At 38.9% G+C, this 20,723-nt stretch overlaps 2 protein-coding genes across 2 annotated transcripts; both read right to left on the reverse strand.

The window, feature by feature from the left end:
* Nucleotides 1–5,229: 5,229 nt before the first annotated feature.
* socs9 (suppressor of cytokine signaling 9) lies at nt 5,230–8,124 on the reverse strand. Its single transcript, NM_001122926.1, has 2 exons — nt 8,002–8,124; nt 5,230–7,294 (listed from the first exon to the last, which is right to left on the reverse strand). Exon 2 carries the CDS (start codon nt 7,138–7,140, stop codon nt 5,506–5,508), a length of 1,635 nt encoding a protein of 544 aa, NP_001116398.1. The 5' UTR covers nt 7,141–7,294; nt 8,002–8,124; the 3' UTR covers nt 5,230–5,505.
* Nucleotides 8,125–8,239: 115 nt separating this feature from the next.
* On the reverse strand, nt 8,240–19,643 carry samd4b (sterile alpha motif domain containing 4B). Its single transcript, XM_023961303.2, has 13 exons — nt 19,306–19,643; nt 17,388–17,750; nt 16,699–17,169; nt 16,272–16,514; nt 16,060–16,169; nt 15,703–15,789; nt 14,782–15,055; nt 14,329–14,414; nt 13,944–14,059; nt 13,548–13,740; nt 12,417–12,543; nt 11,169–11,252; nt 8,240–11,025 (listed from the first exon to the last, which is right to left on the reverse strand). The coding sequence occupies exons 2-13, from the start codon at nt 17,581–17,583 to the stop codon at nt 10,997–10,999; spliced, it is 2,016 nt and encodes a 671-aa protein (XP_023817071.1). The 5' UTR covers nt 17,584–17,750; nt 19,306–19,643; the 3' UTR covers nt 8,240–10,996.
* Between the last annotated feature and the right edge of the window lie 1,080 nt (nt 19,644–20,723).

Consider the following 20,723-nt stretch of genomic DNA (forward strand, 5'->3'; position numbering starts at 1 on the left):
TGTAATTGTTAAGCTTCAACTTTTTTAATTCATAGTAAACACTTATCTGTAAAGGTCTTTCAAATTTGCTGTTTCTTATTTTCTCTCCTCTTGAGAACCACAGTTTCCTGCTTCAAATCTCATCTTCAGCTGAGGCAGCTAATATTCTTCTAATTGTTTTCATTTGTGTTGTTTTAATATTATTTCTGCCATTTTGAATGTTCAAATATAAAAAACAAACATTTAATTACCATATCCATGTGTTTTTAACATATCTGTGCAGAATTAAAACACATTTTGAGATTTTTGTAAAGTAATTTGAATACTTATTTTACAAGCAAGTGCTTTGTCTTTAGTAATAGCTAAAAAAAATTACTCACATTGAAATAACATTTCTGTATCTGTATTTTGACTCACCACATACTGACTGCTCATTGACAAACCAGCCCAACAAAATAATTAACTGTAAATAACCTAAATAAAATGCAACCAAGAAATTATCCCTCAAGACAATGGCCATCTTTTTAAAGAAGATAGGATTCTGTAAATCATCTGATTTAAACTAAACTAGATTCTCACGTTTCTGTGTTTGGCTTCAAGTCAAAACAATTAAGAGATTTGGCTCCATGTTTACTAGGTAATTAAACTTTCCCACTCACCGACCATAAACAAGGATTGCATATTAATTCATGGAGAAGTCACTTGGTGCCACTCAAAGGAACACTTACACATGGAGTGACTCTGAACCTGTGGAGCTTCACGCATTGCTGGTCACCATTAAAGTTTATGCACGTTTATGCACTAACTAATGGTCACAGAACAGGTTTAACACAAAGTAATGTATCATTGATGCGTTGAAAAATAATCCATACCTTTTAATAATGACTCATGGGTATTTTCTCCTCCCCATGAGTCATTATGATGACCTCTTTTTTGTTATAGCACTGCTTGACATTAAAAATAAATAAATTAGAAAAAAAATTTCCCATTCTTCTTTGGAAACTATCAGGAACTTAAAAAACTCAAAACCACATAAAAAGAAAAGATGCCACCGGTAAACAATTGCATATTTTGCTATTAATTTATACACCAAAAGTATTACAGTTAAGTAATCAACAGAAGTTATGTGTTCAAAAATAATTATGTCTTTTGATGAAAGAACATAACTGAATAAACGGATGTTGTCAGTCTGTGGGATGTTCCTGGGAGTTTAGTTTCTTTCCTTTTTGAAAAACCTTGTTTTTATGCCATAAGCCCTGCAGGCTTTCATTTCTAAACATTGCTCTGGGGAGGTTGCCTCTGCATTCCAGCCACGTTAAGCCCTGGATTGGACCACTGTAGCATATTCATACTTTCCCTCTTCAGCCACAGATTTCTTGGTGAGATCAGGGTTTTGAGGTCGCCTATATGATCCAGTATCCGCCAGGTTTAACTATCAAACAAATAAACGTTATGTTTAATTCTGAAACATGGAGGATTTTATGGCTTTTGGGAGCCAAATGTTGCCAAATGATTTTAGAATAAGGTGTTTGTACAGACTTTTTCAATTCTTTGTTGCGGAAAATTGCGTAGGACTAGATTATTTCTTTATATTTAGGCTAAAAAAGCTTGGAACAGAAAGTGTTTGAATGTGAATAAATGATTTACATGGCGTGTAACTGACCTGTGTTCAACCCATCAGCTGAGTTGAAGTATGGCCTCCTTCTTTTAAAAAATTAACGATACTGTGTCAGAAAAAAAGGATTAAACCCCAGGCAGGCAGGAAAATTCGTAGTAGTAAATACACAAACAGCTTCCAATTACAACAGCGATGTCACGGCTGGCTTCTGGGGGCTCCTTTAGGCCTCAGATGAACGTGAGTTTGGATTTCATTCTTGCTGGCAAAGGAAATATTGAGAAGTCAAAGGATGCTTCCAGGGAAATAAACCTCAATCATGAAAAACTTTTGTGTGACTGTGTACTTCCTGGGGGCTTAACAGTGAGATGTCCGGATTTGATATTAACCCAGGAATGTGTATATTAATTAATTTATTTTTTCACAAAAAAGGTTTGAAATGAGCAAAAATGATTCATCTACACTAGGGGTCCTCAACCTTTAACAGAAAAAAGAGTCATTTGGGAGCCGCAAAGTCTTATTTCTTCAAATTTGAGACTGCTTTGCATTTTTCATAATAAATATGAATTTGATTTCTTTTTTTAGAATGAATAAAAACGGAAATACAAAGAGAAACTAGCATTTTTTTTGTTTGTTTGCCAGAAGCTCAAATGATTTCCTTCTAAAATAAAAGACACCCTGTGCCAAACAGGATCATCTCAGTGCAGCTCTGTACAGCTACAAACCACTGTTGTGCAGCACAAGATAATATGTGCTTTAAACTGATAAAGGATGTGCCTTTTTACCAAAGTTTTGCTTCTGGGGAAGCGTAGAGTCAACACGACCTCCTTATGTCAGCAGGGATATAAAAACCTTTACACAGTTTATCTTCTTGGTGCACATCAGCCATAAATGTATCAACTTAACCATCCCAAATTAAACATATGCTGATTTGGTAACCCTTAGTATAAAAAAATATACAATTATTTTGTTTTTCTTTAGACAGAGAGCCACTATGGAGAATTAAAAGATCTACACACTTTCAATTCGGTTGGATTAATTTCAACGATCCAAAACAAATTTTCCTCTTCATCTGAAGTATTTCCTCTTTAACATCAACACATTTCTCAGCGCAGATGAAAAGAGACGTCCAAGCATATCCTGAAATAATTAAAAAATCAGTTTGACACACCCTCCGTTCAATTTAAGACCCAAAAAGACACTGCATCTCAGTGTAAAAACGGTTTACTTAGAGGCCACAGAAGCATAAACCTTTGAAAAAAAAAAAAGGATTGAGAAAATCTTTTTGCTCACAAATAAGCCAAATCTATGCGATGTCAAGCCTTTTTGAGGCTTCCATTAGATTATGAGCAGCAGATTACAGCACTTTAGGGAGTGATTTTCCCCAGGTGTTAGGAACATCCAAAGCATATTCTCCACCCTGGTAATTCTCTACTGTAAGGATCAGCCTCAGAGGCGAATCTTCTCTCTTGATGGAAGGAAGGGAAAAGAAAAGGTCCAGCCAAGCACAAACACACTAAGTACGTGTAGCCAATCAGCTTTCCGCCTTCCCTCAGCATCCTGATCCTTTGAGCCATTTGATCAGGGAAAAGAAAAGCCCCCCACCCCCATGGGCAGTAATACCTGCATGATGAGCCCTGTTGGTGCTGCAGCTGAAGCAGCTAAACTCAGACCTACCTTAAAGCCCCCACACACACAGACTACTCAAGCCTGACAGGAGCAGAGTATCGCAGCAAAGCTCTTTAGAGCCCCCTGCTGCACCCACAGGTCCTATTAAAGAAACAGCAAGTTCATGTAGAAAATTCAGAGGAAAATCCTTCTTTTTTTTAAATTAAATAAGATAGTGACATTTTCTCTAAATAAGCCTTATCCTTCAAGATTTCATAGAAAAATTGTTTCTATTAGATCAAGACACACTCTGCTCCTGCAGCCTTGATCTATCAACTTTCACATGCAAGAGAACGGAATCTATGAGGAAAGTGTCAAAATGTGATTTTAGCACGAAACAATTCTCATGGTCACACGATTTTCCACCAGGGACATCCGAAGTGTGGAGCAACTCACTGTGGTGGAAACAAAAAGCCTTGAGCTGTCAGCAGCTGAAATTGCCTGGGTTCAGAGCAGCTTGTATATATGCATGACAGGTCAAACTCCAGACGTCTAAGAAATGTTTTCACTGTCACTTAATTAAAAATGAAAAAGAAAAAAAAAGCTAAAGGTCCCAGTTTTGCTAAATAAATAAAGCCTTTGAAAATTCCACACAAGTGTACTTGCTCTGTTCTTGGATAGCTGCTTGTCACGGATGATTTACGTCCGACGCATCAAATAGGCCACCTGATGAAGGAAACACTGTCACAGCGGTACAAAAGATGATTGAGAAGTCTCAGCGATTTCACATTAACTGTTGTCTTCCGCCATCATTCCCTGGTAAACGCAACAATTAGCAGCTGGGCCTGCATCAATACAAATTACTCGACATGATGACTCCATTACAGCAATCGGATTGAGCAATAAATCCTCAGATACGTTTTACATGATAGAGAATGAAAGCTTTACTTCCTGAAAAGTTTATCTCCATTGTGGGCAAGAATATTGACACGGCTGGTTGCATTCAAATGGATTGTAGAAGAAGATGCTTTTGTTTGCATTTTGTTTTTGTGAAAAATGTAAAGGGGGATTGTTGTTTTCATAAAGTAATCAGGTAAATGATTAATCAAAGATAACATGTGCATCAAAGTGAGGTTTTTAATCAACACCCATTTCCCTGAGGGGTTTATGGACCCTAAACCAGTTTTTAAAAAATATATATGTTTGCCTTTTTTTTAAAACGAATTGACAGATTAGGGTAAATACATTAGATTTTTAAATAGCATCCTATAATAGCTTCATCCTTATGGATCCTTACCTCAAAGTCATAATTAGCTCAAAATAAAAACATAAAATTAAGAATACAGAAGGAGGCAGTCACATTTTTGCATTCTGATAAAACAGCTGTATTGCTAGCAGTGAGTTCACATCGGCCAGATCTGATCCCTACTTCAAAATTAATGAAGACAGTTGGCAGAGGGTGCGGGGAATTTAACCTCACAGGAGACAGCACAGATGGCCGTCACGTGTGCTGAGAACTAAGCAGCTGAACGATGCAGAACTTGTGAAAGACCACCGAGGTGAACTTTGGTGGAAAAAAAAAAAAAAATCTTGATACGAAACCAAATGTGCTTTTTTTTTTGACAGTTTTCAACTTTTATCGGGTCACACAATAATATAGATTGTTATGGAGATTTAGAAATAACATTTTATTGCACAAGAACTCACATTGTAGAGTGGGAATAACTGGAACACAGTGATAAACTAACCCTCTACATGTAAGCAAAACGAAGAATTCATTGGCTTCCAAAAATTGGGTCATTTTCATGGAATTCAAACAAATCTTAAAACAGAGAATATATTGAAGTTTTCAGACAAAAAAGGAATATATGGGTATTATAAAGAGATTGTCAGTCTTAAGTTGTGAATAACACTGAAGATGAGCACTTCCAACACCTCAGTGACAAGCAAAAGTGCTCATCAGTATGTTTCACCTGCTCAGCATGGGACTGATGAACAACTCTATTACAATCATCTTGATTCATACCCCCATCATCAGATAATGAAGCTGATTTAGTCACACTTGGAAAAAATAGAGGAGAAGTAGTTATCTGCAGACCACAGATCAAAAGCAGTTTAATTTGAACATACTGAACTATTGAGTGTGCACGATCAGTAAGCGGATGTAGAGCCTCATTGGAGTGGTTTAGTTTTTATGTATAGACATACAGCAGGAATATCATAAATAAACAGTGTATTATGGTTGGTAAAGCCTAAAAAATGAGAATCAAAATATATCAATAGATAAAAAGGTATTTTTCTCTTCATTCCCACCATGTATCCATCCGCCGTACGCGTACTCTCTGCTTATAGTGGTATTCTTTCAGGTGCTTTTTCAACGCATTTGGAATGGGTAGCCAGTTGATGCCATCATAGGTGGTGCAGCTGCTTATGACAGCCCTGCAGATGCGTTGCAAGCTAAAAGGCTGTGTGCGGTGGATGGGGTTGGATAGAAGGGGCTCAAAAAACATGCAAGAGTTGGGGTCCTTGTAGTGCTCCAACAGTCCTGTGACGGTGGGAGCATGGAAGACACTGGGATCGTGCACATCAAAGCTAAAATTGTGGTTCCACTGCTCAATGCGAGCGTGCAGGGAGCGGCCGTAGCGGCGAAAGCTAACGGAGAAAAGGTAGTCTTCCTGCGCGGAGTCTCGAAGGAGGAAGGTGCCCTCAGGCTTTTCCTCCAGCAGGTTCTCTGCCTCGTAGCGGTCCATCACTCCCCAGTAAGAGGGAAGGTTGGTGATCTGCAGTAGGTCTGGAACTAAGCAATGAATGTAATCGATCTGAGTGTGAATGCGGTAAGCATCCTGACAGTTATGTTGCTCGATTTGAGGAAGTGAAGCTCGAGAGCTAAGATCGGTCACTGTAACCTCTGGGTCAAGCGTGGTGTCAGGAACTGTATCCGAGATATGAGCAGAGGCTGACGCTGAGGCCACAACTTCATCAAGGGTGTCCAAACAGCTCTGTAAAAGAAGTTGGTGTTGCTGTTGTCGTTGGAGAAGAAGCTGCTGCTGCTGCTGAACAGAGGCTCTGTCAGGTCCAGATAAATCATTCATTCCATGGGCCAGCTTAGGGCCATGCTTGTAGAGGGGGTTTATTTGCGCAGTCACCTCAAATGTGTGGATCTCTGCATTGGGTGGTGGGTCAACACCCTGTTCGATGCTGATGCGCCTCCGCTCTCGCAACCTGTCGTCAACGTCCTCCACCACGGCGGCCATGGCTGAAGTCGGGGCACTGCACACAACTGCAGAATCTAGCAGGGGAGATTGAGAAATGGGCGCTGTGTGCTGCTTAATGAGATACCACTTCTGAGCCAGCTCTGACCCTACAGGGAATGGGCAGTTTTCCAGCATCAGTTCGCTGAGATGGATCTTCCGCTTGGAGGATGCACAGGCAGCTGATGATGGGAAAGACTGTGGGACTGGAGTTGCTGCTGGACTGTGTGTCTTTATGGGAAAACACTGCCCCATTGCATCTTGGATTTTTTGCCTGAGAGTGCGGCTGCTGCTTGATCCTCTACCATCTGCTTCCATAAGAGCTGGTAATTCTGTAGCAGTGCCAACAGTTGCCACGCTTGCCCTTGCTGTAACCCTTTCTTGTCCTGGTAATGGCGTTGCTGCTTCCAAGCCCAGCCACCTCCAGCTCTCCCTCTGGGGGGACGAGGAGGAGGAGGTTTGGTTCCTAGTCTCCATCTCGTTTAAAAGCTCACCGTACTGAAAACCATCGCTGACAGGACGCTCATTGGCTGTCTCGTGGGAGGACAGGCCCTTTTTTTTCCCTTTCCCACCTTTCCAACCGCCTCCTGTGTCTCTCCTCTCCTCTGACCGGCTCTGTCGCACCTTTGGACGGGCCCCCCGCTCTCGTTCCTTTCCTCTGTTTCCTGACTCTTTTGGTGATGACATAATGGATTATGTGTGTATGTGTGTGTGGGGGGGGGCAGTTGTGCTGGGTGTCAAATTGGGCTAATTTATCTTCTAGGAGGGTCTCCATCCATAGTCGCTCTTTGAAAGTCAAAGACACTGGCCAGGCACAGAATCCATAAGGACATCAAACATCCTGGAAAAAAAGCATTGCTTAGAAACAAAGTTAAGTTTATCGCGTGTGCTCCAATATTGATTTACACAAATTAACATGTCTTTATATAGATTATGTTGTCAATTTATTTTTTAGTTGCGCTGGGTAAGTTCATTCTACAGCTAAAGATATATACTTGAGTATTGTTATCATTTAAAGTCAAATAATGCACAACTAAATTTCCAAAATACACGACTCAAAGTATTGTGGTTTGTTTTCTAGCTTGGCCTTGGTTAACTAATACAATTTAGGGGTGGTTTGAAAATTGCACGTGTATTTGTCTCAAAAGGTGTATCAAAGTAACACCCAGAATGTATAAGTATAAAAAGGTCTAAATCCAATTAAAACGAGCATGTTTGTATGTCAGAAATACGTTTGTTATTCAAAAAAGTTAGATTATTATTGTTTCTGCAAACTTTCTCTTGAAGACTAACACAATTTTGGTGAAATGGTTAAAAACAAATGCTTGAATTCTGAAAATCATTAAATTAACTCGAACTTTCTAAGTAGATACAATGTAACGTTTTAAAGCCTCTAAATAAGCATTTAAAAAAGCAATTCTTGAAGATAGCTAAACCCTGTTAGCATAGCTAGGTTGTTTGCTTACTACTTCGCGGACTTCTCTTAAATAACCTTCTCTGAACTTTTGAACAACACATTTTTCAACATATTACAAAATAAATATATACCTTTTGTAGTTGTGAAGAAGTTTCTTCGCGAAAGAACATTTGGTTTTTGTTATGGAAACTAATTACGTTAACACCAAGGCGGCTAGCTTCCATTAGCCCGGTTAGCCACAGGAAACAGAAAACGTAACCCGGAAGTTAAAGCTGTCGTCATCCCATACTACAACAATAAAGGTCAAAGCATGCTAATACACATGTTCATTTAAAATAAGTGCAAACTGAGACAAGACCAAACGAAATATGAAGCTGCAAAAGAATTTAACCTCTTTATTTAATCTTTATGATGTAGCACTTAAGACCTTTCTCACAGATGAGTGGCAGTATAAAATTAGAGTGTAAGCACATGATGCAAAAGGTTCATAAAATATTAGAAAATTCTGGGGGTGAAATAGAAATAGTATAAGATGCTTGTGTTGAGTGCGACTTACAGATTACTGCTGTTGTTTAACTAAGTAAGCCTGACAGGGACATTACAATGACCTCAGAGCTACTCAGTAGACATCTCCATAGGACACTGGTTTGTACCTTCTCGCATACTGTTTGGTGTTTTTCTTTCAAAGTAGTCTGAAGTTGTGAGATTCCCAACTAATTTCATGTATCAATGGAATGTAAACAAAGAGTAAACATATTCCTTGGCCTGTTTAGTGTTCAGTTTACTCATAAAACTGGTGGCTCAAATAAGCACTTCCATATCCTGCTGCATGACAATTAAACACCCCCTCTCTACAGGTACCTCTGTGTCTATTTGAAAAATGAAAGGTAGGTTGTCCGAAGCAACAGCAATTCCGAAACAGACCATCTGAGCCACCTGTAACATCACAGTAATGAGTAAATAGTTAAAGCCGGCATCAAATCCCTGCTGTCCTTCACAGACATGGGAATGACGCTTTCACAAAAAGAGCCTGCTCTGAAAAATAATCCAAAACCAAAGAAGAATAAAAAAAAAAATCATTAAAAATAAACAAACTGAAGATGCTGGAGCTGAGAATTTTCAGGCACCACATGAACAGTTTATCAAACATTGACAGACGAAATAATCACAAGGCCAGAGAGACGTTTCCTTCTCATAACCACATGACATGAACAAAATAAAATAAAAAGGTTGCATGCACCTTGCCGGTACAATTATAGAAACCCTTATATGGAATCCACAACTTAGGGAGTATTAAAATTTGCTTTCACTCTTTATCCATCCGTCCATGTAAAAGCTTCAGTTCTTTAATGTGTTATATAACGATATAATGGATTAATCATGACATCATATAATATGAACTGGGCTTTGTCCCAGAGATGTAAACAGTGACATTTAGGTGGCAGATTTATAGAAGATTAGTTGCAAGATCTTTCGTCTTGGTTGTTGGTAACACCAGGCACCATCAACCACCATGTCCTGAATCAACAACAGTGTTGTATTAGTGTGGCGAAACATGCGATTACAGAAAATAAACAAGTTATCGATATTAAGGGAGAGTAAAAAATACGACTGGAAAAAAAAATATCTGTAAATAATCATCTTTACTAATCCGACCTCCTATGGCTGCTGAAATAATGTGTGAATGGTTTCCCTGCCTTCTGAAGCAACAAAAAGTGATGTAAAAGTTAAGACCATATTACAAATACATGCACCTCTGGCTCTGCCACATTCAAAGACAGAAGCTGTAGAAGACAGTTTTTGATTCAACACTGACACCACATGACAATGTTAGGGCTCTGAGACTGAAACACACAGAGACACACAAAAGAAAAACATGGGACATTATCAAGCACCTCGGAAAGTATGTGAATCATCAAATCTTCATGTTGGCCATTTGAGGGAGAGGGCATTGTGAGGGTGAGGCGTCAGGGCATTTTACTAAACGCTCAAGCTTCTTTTCCAAAGCCAATCCATAAAGGAGCCAGAGGGGTTTCATTTCGATTTTTTTCAACCCAGATTGAAAATTGAAAACACTCTGGTATCGTTTGCTTTTATTAGATAAACATCAGAACAGCTCTCACCCCACACTATCCTCACCAGCCCTTACCTACCCCTGTCCGTGGGGCTTCCCTGGCACAAAACGAGATTCATCATCAACATCATTTATGTAGCAAAGCAGAAAAGTAAAAAATACAAACGAATTGCAGCTGTCATTAGTTCTTCAAACTCCTCTGCTGTTGTCGGTTTTTTTTTCTATACCATTCTGCTGCACTTCACTACAAATACCTTTCTCAAGTGAACAATCACAAAACCCTTCTCTTTGGCTTTGCAGAAGTTGTAAGGAGGACAGTCATCTCTTGACTTTTTAGGTAAAACAAAAGGACAAAAAGTTACTCGTCAAATGAATTTGAACATTTTCCACATTTCTTCCGGTCCTCTCTTTCATGCTTTTTGCCACTAAACATCTTCTGAAGAGAGAGAAAACAAAAGTCATCCACATTTCATCGACTAGCCCCGGCCAGGACTGCAAACGAGATCAACACAGCCAGAGAAGTCGACCTCTTTTTACAATTGCAAAATGTACCATGAGGCCAATTCCAGTTTAGTGCCTAATATCAAAGATAATTTAATAAAAGTGCCTTACTTCTGGCCGGAATTCATCTGGGTCTACAAATTACACAATGCATGGGTTGTGGCTGTCAGTGTGTTGTGGATAGAAAGCCTTGTTCCAAGGCAACGGGAAAAGAAGAGTAATTCAGGGCAGAAACCCTTAAAGACAGCACCAATCCACAGTTTTTCTCTCATTAAGGTGAACTAAGCCTCTGCACATCATGCCACAGTCCTGCAGGTGACAAGGGTGCAGTTGATATAGTTAACCTTTTATCTGTTCAACAATATAATATTCATCTGTATTCCATTTTTAATAAACTTAGCTGTATATAATGAAGTACAAAAATATTAGAGAACATATACACATTTTTTGTCATTTTGTAGTGACTGCTTTGCCTGGTTTTCTGAAGCATATGTTTATCTTTGTGCTCAACTGAACAGGCTTCAACCGACGTGTAGTTCTCCATATATTTTTCATATTGTTGATGTCCGGTCTGTTCCATCTGAGAAAAAGACAAAATGCAATCAGACAGCCATTTATGTACCAAAAAAAAAAAAAAAAAGTGGCTGCAGCTTAATAAGGCGGTGACTGGATAGCATGTGCAGCTAGTGACCCATTTCCTACTTATCTGGTGAGGACACTCACCTCCTAAGGCATGCTCTGTCATACTGAGGCACAGTGACTCCAGCGTAGGGTTGATCTCCAGGTCAGCACCTGGAACTTGGCATTCTTGGGAAATGGGAAAACAACAAAATCAGTCCACAGTGGGGGAAAAAGAAAAAAGAAAGTAACCTTTGCTTTACTGTGGTTTCCTGAAACAAGAAGAAAGAACCCTGGAAAGTGGTTGCTTTGTGGTGGGATTCTGCTGCGTTCCATTTGTTGTTTTTTAGACAGCCCAGCTATTTTTTGTTGAATTTATAATGTGAGATTAATGTGTCATACACTTTTAGTGTCAGATTCACTGGCTTATCCTAGCTCAAGGCTCCTTCACTAAGCTTCCCCATTCTTGGTAAGGAAGAGATGGAAATCCACAAATTGTGTAAATGACATGTGTACAGTGGAAATTTTAAATGATAGAATGAAACATGAATGTTTCTTCTCATTTTGAAAAATAGGCTTAAAGACCCATTTTAATACAACATTGCATTTTTAGTGTTTTTAACATGTCCTTGTGGCATTTTTCTTATGAGGGGGGACATATATAAAGAAAGTTAAGCTCAAAATTGGATTTCTGAGTATTTCTTTATTCAAACTGTTGTGAATCAGGAGCAGATGAAAAAAAAAAAGCAGGTTGAAAAAGAGCGTATTTGACGTAGAAAATACACTGGATTTGTTTCAGAACTGTACAGATGTGCTTAACTATTGCTCTCCATTATTATTGCTGCACCGATACAGTTAGGTTGGGGGTGTGAGGGGCTGTAAACTAGCGGGAAAGGGTGGGTGAAAAAAAGGGGGTCACAGTTGCTCCACACCAACGGTCCCGCTCACAACATAAAGGCGAATTTCTAACAAACTACTGCCGCTCTGCAAAAACTGTCCTAGAGAAAGACTTTTTATTTTTGGCTAGAAACGGCAAAATCATAATTTAAAGACTGGGAACATTTTTAAAATAGATCAAAAGAGGATTACATTTTCTGATTCCAAAAGTCCTTTATTCTATTTAAAATTTTTCCATTTTGTTCATAAGGTTCATTTGACTTTCCATTTCTAGAAAAGCAGATGCATTAGCAGCACATGCATATCTGTAAATGTGGAGAAATGCTAGGATAAGGCAGGACTGCTTACGTGTTTGCTATGAATATAGTGTATCTGCATTTAAACAAGGACAGAGGCTGCCTTTGGCCAGTTTAAGAATGTATCCTGGTGGAAAACATTCTTGACCTTGTGCAATACCTTGCTGCTGGAACATGAGCATGGTTTGTGGGGACGTATGGACAGGAAGTGAGTGGGTCCGCTGCACAGAGCTGCGACTCTGACTTGGCATGCTGTTACTTCCCCCGGGGTTGGCAAACCACAGGCTCTACAGGAGAACACACAAACAGAGGGAGACGGTGCTCATTGCTTTGCTTTGATTGAATTGTTCATAAACGTTATATTAAAGTGGAACCACTGAGCAAGCATTACGGTTGGGCACTTAGGCACTGTTATTCTACAGAACTACACGGACATTTTGCATCCATGGGACTTTTCACAATAAAATTATTCGAACAAACAGAACTGAATCTTTTGGCTTATTTCAAAGAAAGTTCCTGATAAGATTCACTTTTGAAAAAACGAACTGCAGCAAAGTTAAGACATTTTTTATTTGAGAAATAAATAACACAGCTGGGCCCTCGATATTTGTCTGACAATTATGTTACTAGCTACTTTTTTTTTTTTGTAAAATAGTAGAGTTTTAATATACTCTCTCCTCTCAATGTACAATTACAACCAAGTCTTTGATTTCTTTGATTGTAGACTGCTAATAATATCCCCTAGCTTCATTACAAGTGTGAATTCAAGCACTGCGTAAGCAATATAAATTCAATTGAAAACATTCTAAAATATGTGTTTAAAATCAAAAAGAAATCAAAGGGAAAGTTATAAAAGGGGCCAAGTCTGCAGTGTCTTTACAGCAGCAGCATTCCAAAGCTGCTGAGGGAGCTCCACCTTCTACACAACTGTTGCTACAAACACACAAAACAGCAGTCAGCTGAAGACAAACAGTACTTTGTGTCCGAACACACATTTTTGATTTCTCTTTAGATTTGCAGAATGTGAGCTTTGACCTGGGTGTAAAGAGGCACCAAATGGATTTAACATGTTTAAACTTTTGATGGTCGCATGTGATGTTATCGTTTACAGAGAATGCAAAGTAGCGGAGGACATGGTGGTTAAAAATATGTTGGGCACAGAGGACTTTCTATCATAGAAACAGAGGATGCTTTTGTGTATGTGATTTAGCAGAGCAAAACACACAAATAAATGTAAGTAAAGCAAATAAAAAAATAAAGGGGGACCATTTCCAGCTGCAGTGATACTGACTTGTCTACCCTGGCCAGCCAGCGCAGGATTGGTGAGAGTGTGGCGTGGAGATGCTCCTCCAATCCCACCGGGAAGACATATCCGCCCAGCTGGGAGGCCTCGAGGGGTCATTTGAAACTGCCTTTGGCCCCGCCTTCCAACGCCTCCGCTCACAGAGCCTGCTGTGGGGAGGGAGTTTGACCCATAGTTCCAACTGCAACAAACATAGAAGTTCATAAAAGAGATCAATGATAAAGTGGATTCAATATTTATACTACGGGCAACAGAAGAATCGAATAAAAAGGAAAATCAAAGTCACAGACAGAATGAGAGCTGGAGATTGCAACAATAAGGTTATGCAACATCAGCACTGCAAAGAAGGGGAGCTCAAAGCTCAAAGGAAGCCAGCAGTCTCACCCTTTCTGTCGGTATGCTGGCATGTCCAGCATTGCTTTGCGGGGAAACAAGCGCAGCAGCTTGAGGACCTGCTGCTTCCAGGACACCAGCCTTTTCTTGTGAGTTTCACTGAACGCCTATCAGACCGATAATAAGTCAACAAAAACTTAGTATCCAACCCCCCCAAATAAAGCAGTTCTAGAAAAACATCTTTGAAATTATTTAAAATTTCAATCCCTGCTAAATTAGCCAATGAAACCAATTGCATTTTTTGAAGTTAAGTTGAAAAGGTTTAAACTTTTAAAAGAAAGGCAGAAAGCCCCACACCCCCACTATCTGCAATTCAAATCTCTGATTTGAGAAAATCGGAGGAAAAACAACAAAGACATGAGATGTGACTTCTTACCTCATGTGACAAACTTTTTTCAATAAGCTGAAGGTAACAGCTAATATTTTCCTCATCTGGCCTGGACACCAACAGCTGTGTGCACACTGAAAGAAAAAGGTCAACTATTGGGAGAAGGTCAATTAAACAGACCGTATGAAGGTTAAATAAAAAATAAAAAAAGAAATACAAATCTTCAAGAATCGATGCTTCATTCGTGTAAATGTATTCATAAATTGTGGAATTGCATTTTCTTGATATACAATATACAAATAACAATATTTGTCAATGCAGAATAATTTTATGAAAATTTGGAAAATGTTTACATACTAGTTTTTAATGTATATTTTTTATTTACTTCAAAATGTTAGGTGTTTTTTAGCTCTGCACTTTTTTTTACACTGGATGCTTGTAAAATGGTTTTAATGCTTTCACTTTCAAGTCTGCGTCAGCAGCACTTAACTGTACTCTTACCTTTCCCCATGACACGGGTGAACTGTCCAGCGATGTCACCGTCTGAAATGGGCGTGGCTGAAGACTCTCCATCACAGGGGGGCGTGCTGTGGGACTGGAAGGCCTCTGACACCGACTCTTTCTCTGCTCCCGTTTTTGGGATTTCAGATGGGGAGCTTGCAGAATCTGTTGCGGGCTGTGCTGCACTGGGCGGGGTGTAGGCCTTAATGGGTGTGATGATGATTTGTTGCAGCTCTTGAAGAGCGTTGCGCATGTTCCCCCCTTCCAAAATATCCTTAAAAAAAAAAAAAAGCCCAAAAATGAATCAGTAAATGAATAAATAAATATGGTCTACATGCTTGATTTATTTTACAACAACAAAAAAACATGAAGGTGGCACAGACTACATATGCAAACCACATTTTGAGCAAGGGCATAGTGTGGAGAAAGCAATTTTTAAGATAACACATGTGTAAACTCTTTACACCTTCCCAAGCACATCAGAATAACAACAGCCATGACAGATGATGTTATGAGATAAACAAATATCATAGCAGCTAGAATGAAATGTTCCTGAGTATTATTGTGTCTCCTTCTCAGGATATTGCAAATCAGATGATTACATGTGTTTTAATAAGGCTGACAAATCCCTAATATCCTACTCTGAATAGAACTTTTGATACATATTCTTGTTCAGAACATGAGTACGTAAAAGAACAGAATTAGTGGTGTGCATTAGTCTATTTCATTACGTATGTAAGCAGAAAATCAAGATTTGAGCCCTTCCAACCGGTCTGTACCTGCATAGTCAGACATCTAAAGAAAGAAATGGAAATTTCCCAAAACGTTTTTCAAACTCAATACATTATATTAATCAGCATCAGACATATATCCTATTTCATAAAAGTCTTCTTTTGCTAGAAAGATAACTCTTCCAATTACCTTTTCTAAAGACCTGAGTACGCTTTGCCGTTCTCGCAGTTTCTGGATACTCAAGGCGATCTTATGTCGCGCTCCTTTTGTGACATTCTAAGAAGAACAAACAATAAATCAGTAGATGATAAGAGTAATCATTCATTTTGTTAACACAGGGCATTTTCTACATAATTGCTCTCAAGATGTGTTCTATTTTAACCAATGGACAGAGGCTTAAAAACGTGTAAATGGCTCCTTCCTTAACGGGGGAGCTGCATTTTTTCCATTTCTGACAGCTGATAAACTGTTATGCTTAAGGAAAGCAAAGTATGTAGAACTAAAAAAAAAATCTAACTCTAATGTAAGAAACAGAGACCCACATACCTGAGACTCCAGATGTTGCTCTGTGAGGATCATCATCTCTTCGTAGGTCATTTGTGAGAATAGTGATGCATATTTATGAAGGCGGAGACTCTTCAACCATGCAGGGACATCTAGGATAAAAAGAAAATAGATGTAGTCATAGAGAAGATCATGTTGCGGTTACGGTTAACATCAATAGTAAAGCTGGGTATCCATTTGGCTCTGTCATGTACCTTTCATGCCACTGCCGTCTTCCTGGAAGGTGTTGCGAGCTGAGCCCTGCTCCTCTGTCTGTTCGCTGCCTGAGGAAGCTACACTGCTCTGGGGCGAAAGTGGTGCATGGTCTGTTGGGATGAAGTTCTGTCGGCCCCCTATATCATCCTGGCTCAACCATTCCGAGCCACAAGCCTGGGGACTGGAAGGAATATTGGACATGGACTTTTTCAGAGGGCTAGGCTGCAAATGCCCCACCACACCTGCCAAAAAAAAAATCCTAATGTTAGCAACAATTACACAAAAAAAGAAACCTTAAAACAGTCATCACTACGCAACAGTAAAAGCAGAATACATGTTCATGATAAACAAATGCAACTATCTTAAAGTTTTTTTTGTTTTTTACTGATTACCCTAAATAAAGAACAACATGAAGGCAACAATTACCTGTATTATTGCTGTTAATGGGTGAGGACATCCCGCCTGGAAAAGGCATATGTCCATTCTGGCCTGCAGGAGATGTGCTGGATGACGGGGACTTATCGTGCCATGCATTCCCTGGGTCTAGAGCCTCAGCTGAGCTCGGCCATTCATCTGAGCCTTGCCGTGGGTGATATGGGCTGGATGGGGGCCGAGGCGGATAGCCACCAGAAAGATGTTCCTCCAGGTGGTTGAGCCACATGGCCAGTGAGGTGCGATCATCCAGTGTTGTGGCGGGGTGGATGAGTGCGTAAGAGAGCAGCTGTCGGCTTTCTTCCACGAATAGGCTACTTTCGATGGTGTGACTCAAAACCTTCTGGAGCAGTTTCATGTACTCACATTTGGCCTCACTGTTGCGTGGCTGCAACAGCGGCAAGTGAGACAACAAGAGAGACACCACTTTCTCTTTTGGCTCCTGATGCCACTGGCTGACAATTGCTGGTGACAGAAGACAGCATTTTTTCAAGTTTTCATTTTTACTGAAGTGCATTCTTCAAAGTCAGAAAATGTTGCTAATACATTATTTATCAATAACAAGTAATAAATCCAGTTCAAACAGTTTATTTTTATAGCAAATAAGGTAGGCAATTGTGAAATTAAATGTAAAGATAAGTTAAAAAATAAAAATCTGAAACAAAAAAGTGAGGTGAAACTACCTGCATTGTTGGCTTCAGCTTCAAGGATGTGGATCTCTGTGCAGTCTGCCAGCCAGTGTTCCAGACAGATGTGTAGGAAGCGAGCTTGGGTGCGAGATGCCCTCTTCAGGAGGGACAGGAGTGCCACTGTCTGTTCACACTCGTTCCAACTTTTGAACCAATCTGTGAGGATGCCCACCTGGTCTCGGAACATCATGGCGCGTCTCCTCGGTGAGGAGAACAGGAATGTTTGGATGAGGGCTCAGGTTAGGCTGCTCTCTCTGTCAGATGTCCAGCCCCGCACAGCGGGGGAATCTTTCAACAGTCCTGGGATCCCCTCAGACTGGCCCGAGGGGCCCTCACATGGTTCATGTGTTAAAGGATCTGCCGGCAGAGATGACAAAATGTGTTGGTTCAAAGTGCACCTCAACTATAGCATAAAATTAGCAAAAAAAAAAAATACGAGAAAATAACTTCTTTACTAGGGGTGTAACGATTAATCAACTAAATTGATGGATATTCCAACAATACAGCCAGATCAATCCGCCTGGGGAAAATTGTTAACCAAATCGACCTCTAGTATTATAGAATCATTTCAAAATGAAATAAATCAATGACATAAATCCTGGAAAATACAATTTGGACTGAATCATGAAAGGTTTATTTTACTACAATGTAAAAATGACCAAGTGCATCACAGCAGACGACACACATGTGATGGCAGTAAAAAATGGCAAAGCCAGAATTACAATCTAACATGTAGAAACACTTTGAATTTTGCAATATTTTGTATTTTTATATGGAAAAACAACAGTGGGCTGAAATTTATGAAACTACAATCTGAATAAATTTGCCATTAATTCTTGTTTACTTGTTTGTATGTATATTTAATTAACACTTACAAGATATGCTAGGGAACTGAAAAGCTTCACCTGCACTGTTCAAGTACTCAGGTATTTATCTCTGACTCACACTGGTTGGTCAGTGAATTGGATTGTTCAAAATGAACAAATATCGACTATGCAGCAACTGAAAAGTTATGATGTGAATAGAATTGTTTAAAAATGAATCGTTACCCCCCTATTTTTCACAATAACACCATACATTCTTAAAATTAACATTTGAAGTTAAATTAGCTTAAATTGTTTCAAATAAAGCTTCAAAAATTAGCAAAGGGGAGAATTTATAACGAAATGTTCATCCTTTGCTATGAACAGTGTTCACAAGACAAAAAAATATTGCTAATTAGAAAGGGGGAAAATAATTTTAAAATCAAAAACACATATTTAAGAAATACAGCTTAGATACGTGTGCAAAACACGAATGAACATGCGTTGTTTTTATATTTCTTTAGATTGCAATGTTCCTCAGGCTAACAGAGTCTTAGCTGGCGCACACACATCCACAAACGTTAAACCTCATCTAAAAACAAAACGCATATAATTCAAATCAATAATAATAATAATAACAAAAGCTTAAGTCATAAATATTGTAAATAGAAATGAAAATACGGCTGGTTACGGCCTGTGTTTCCATAAAAAGGACTGTACCCATGAACAGTTAGTTGTGAATTGCTAATAACTCAAGGAATGAAAAAGCTGCTCTACAAAACTGCTGGTTTTAATTTTTTAAAGCGCAATTTACATAGAATGTACTGTCGTTTAGCTCATACGAGAAAAAAATATCATTTGTAAGGAATTATACAGTAGTAAAATCGTAGCAGTTAGCAAGAATTAGCTTGGCCGGCCTAGAATCCGATGAGGGATTGAGGATTTGTATTGTTTTTCAGTGACGCTAACCCTTTCCTTCATTTCTGACTCCAAATTGTTCTGCGGGAAAAGCGCCAATAAAACGTTATTTATTCCACAGAATAGTTATGGCAGAAATAGCAGTTTGAAATTAAATTTACAAAGCGAAGTCAACAGACTTTGTTGTTTACCTTTGTCAGTTGTCACTGCTTAGCGAGCGAAGCTAACGTGCTAGTGCATAGCTAGCTCGACAAAATAGCTAGCAGGTTCTGCTAACAGCTGCAGATTATAGACCTCATCTAAAAGAAGCAAAAATATCCATCTCACAGTTAACTATTCTTTAAATATCTCGCTTTGTAGTGGTATATCTTTTTCCTTTACAAAGTATCATAATAAAGAAGTAATGTACAAAAGTGATGAGTGAAATACAGAAAATTGCGAGTGTACGCCTAAAGAAATCCACTTCGATTTTGAGTTGACGTAATACGTAGTCACATCGTCATGCGCAGTGGTTGCCAGATAGGGTCGCGGTTTTCCAGCCCAAAAGTTGTCTAAAAAAACACCAGACCACACAAAAAACCACCCAAGAAGTTTCAGTAGTTAATTAAGTGTGGAAAGTGTTATGAATATTTACAGACATAAAAACCCAATATTTTTAAATTTTGTGCACGTGACTTTTACTTGAAAACGAAATCTACATGCCTCTCCATGCCTCAGACATCTGTGACTTCAGCCCTCCTTATTTTCGTTTAGTTTAGATGTGTTGATCTATGGAGTCCCAAACTGTTTATAATTAAATAAATAATTACCTCACGTTTGGATTGAAAGTCTAACTTTAAGACATGTTTTAATAATATTCCATCCATAACATTAACTTTTAGGTCAGTCAGAGCAGCAAAACATAAAATAAAGGACTTTTGTTGAATTGTATTATCAACCCCGGTAGAACAATTATGAGCTTGCATGCGCCTTCCTCATTAAGGCTTCATCTGTGACCTTTTAGTGCAGCTTTGTGTCATTTCGTTATACACTAAATAAGGTATAAACAGATAATTTAACAAAAGAATTTATGAAATTTTATAAAATGACTAAAAAACCACAATGCTGTCATACAACAGTCATATTGAGGTGGTACATCCTCACAGGTCCCCCTCCTTCTGATCACAAGTCTGAAGCATTTAAGGTTTAATTACAAGCATCCATGTTTTGTATTTTTTTGTTTGTTTGTTCTGTACATTTGTAGAAAAAATAACCACACAAAAATGTTCAAAAAAGGGGAAAACTGCCTCAAATAACTTTCCTCAATGGCAACAACAAAAAAACAGCTGCAGCTTGCAGCTTCCTTGGTTTTGCATCTGCTTCCACTAGTTGACGGTTCACTCATGATTAGAGACATGCTTAGCCAAGCCTATGTTTATGTTGAAAATGACACATTTTAGATCCTTACCATACAGACCTGACAGGGTCAGTTTTAGCAGTAATATCTCATTAGTCTTTTAAAAAATGTAACCTTTTTCTAAGGAAAAATTAAATATTACGGCTAAGGAAGTTTTTAGTATTCCTATAAAACAAATTGACATATGTAGGCATTAGAATATCAAAGTAACAT

Source organism: Oryzias latipes, chromosome 13 (assembly GCF_053564925.1).
Source record: "Oryzias latipes strain Hd-rR chromosome 13, Olatipes_Hd-rR_3.1".
NCBI classification, from domain to species: domain Eukaryota; kingdom Metazoa; phylum Chordata; class Actinopteri; order Beloniformes; family Adrianichthyidae; genus Oryzias; species Oryzias latipes.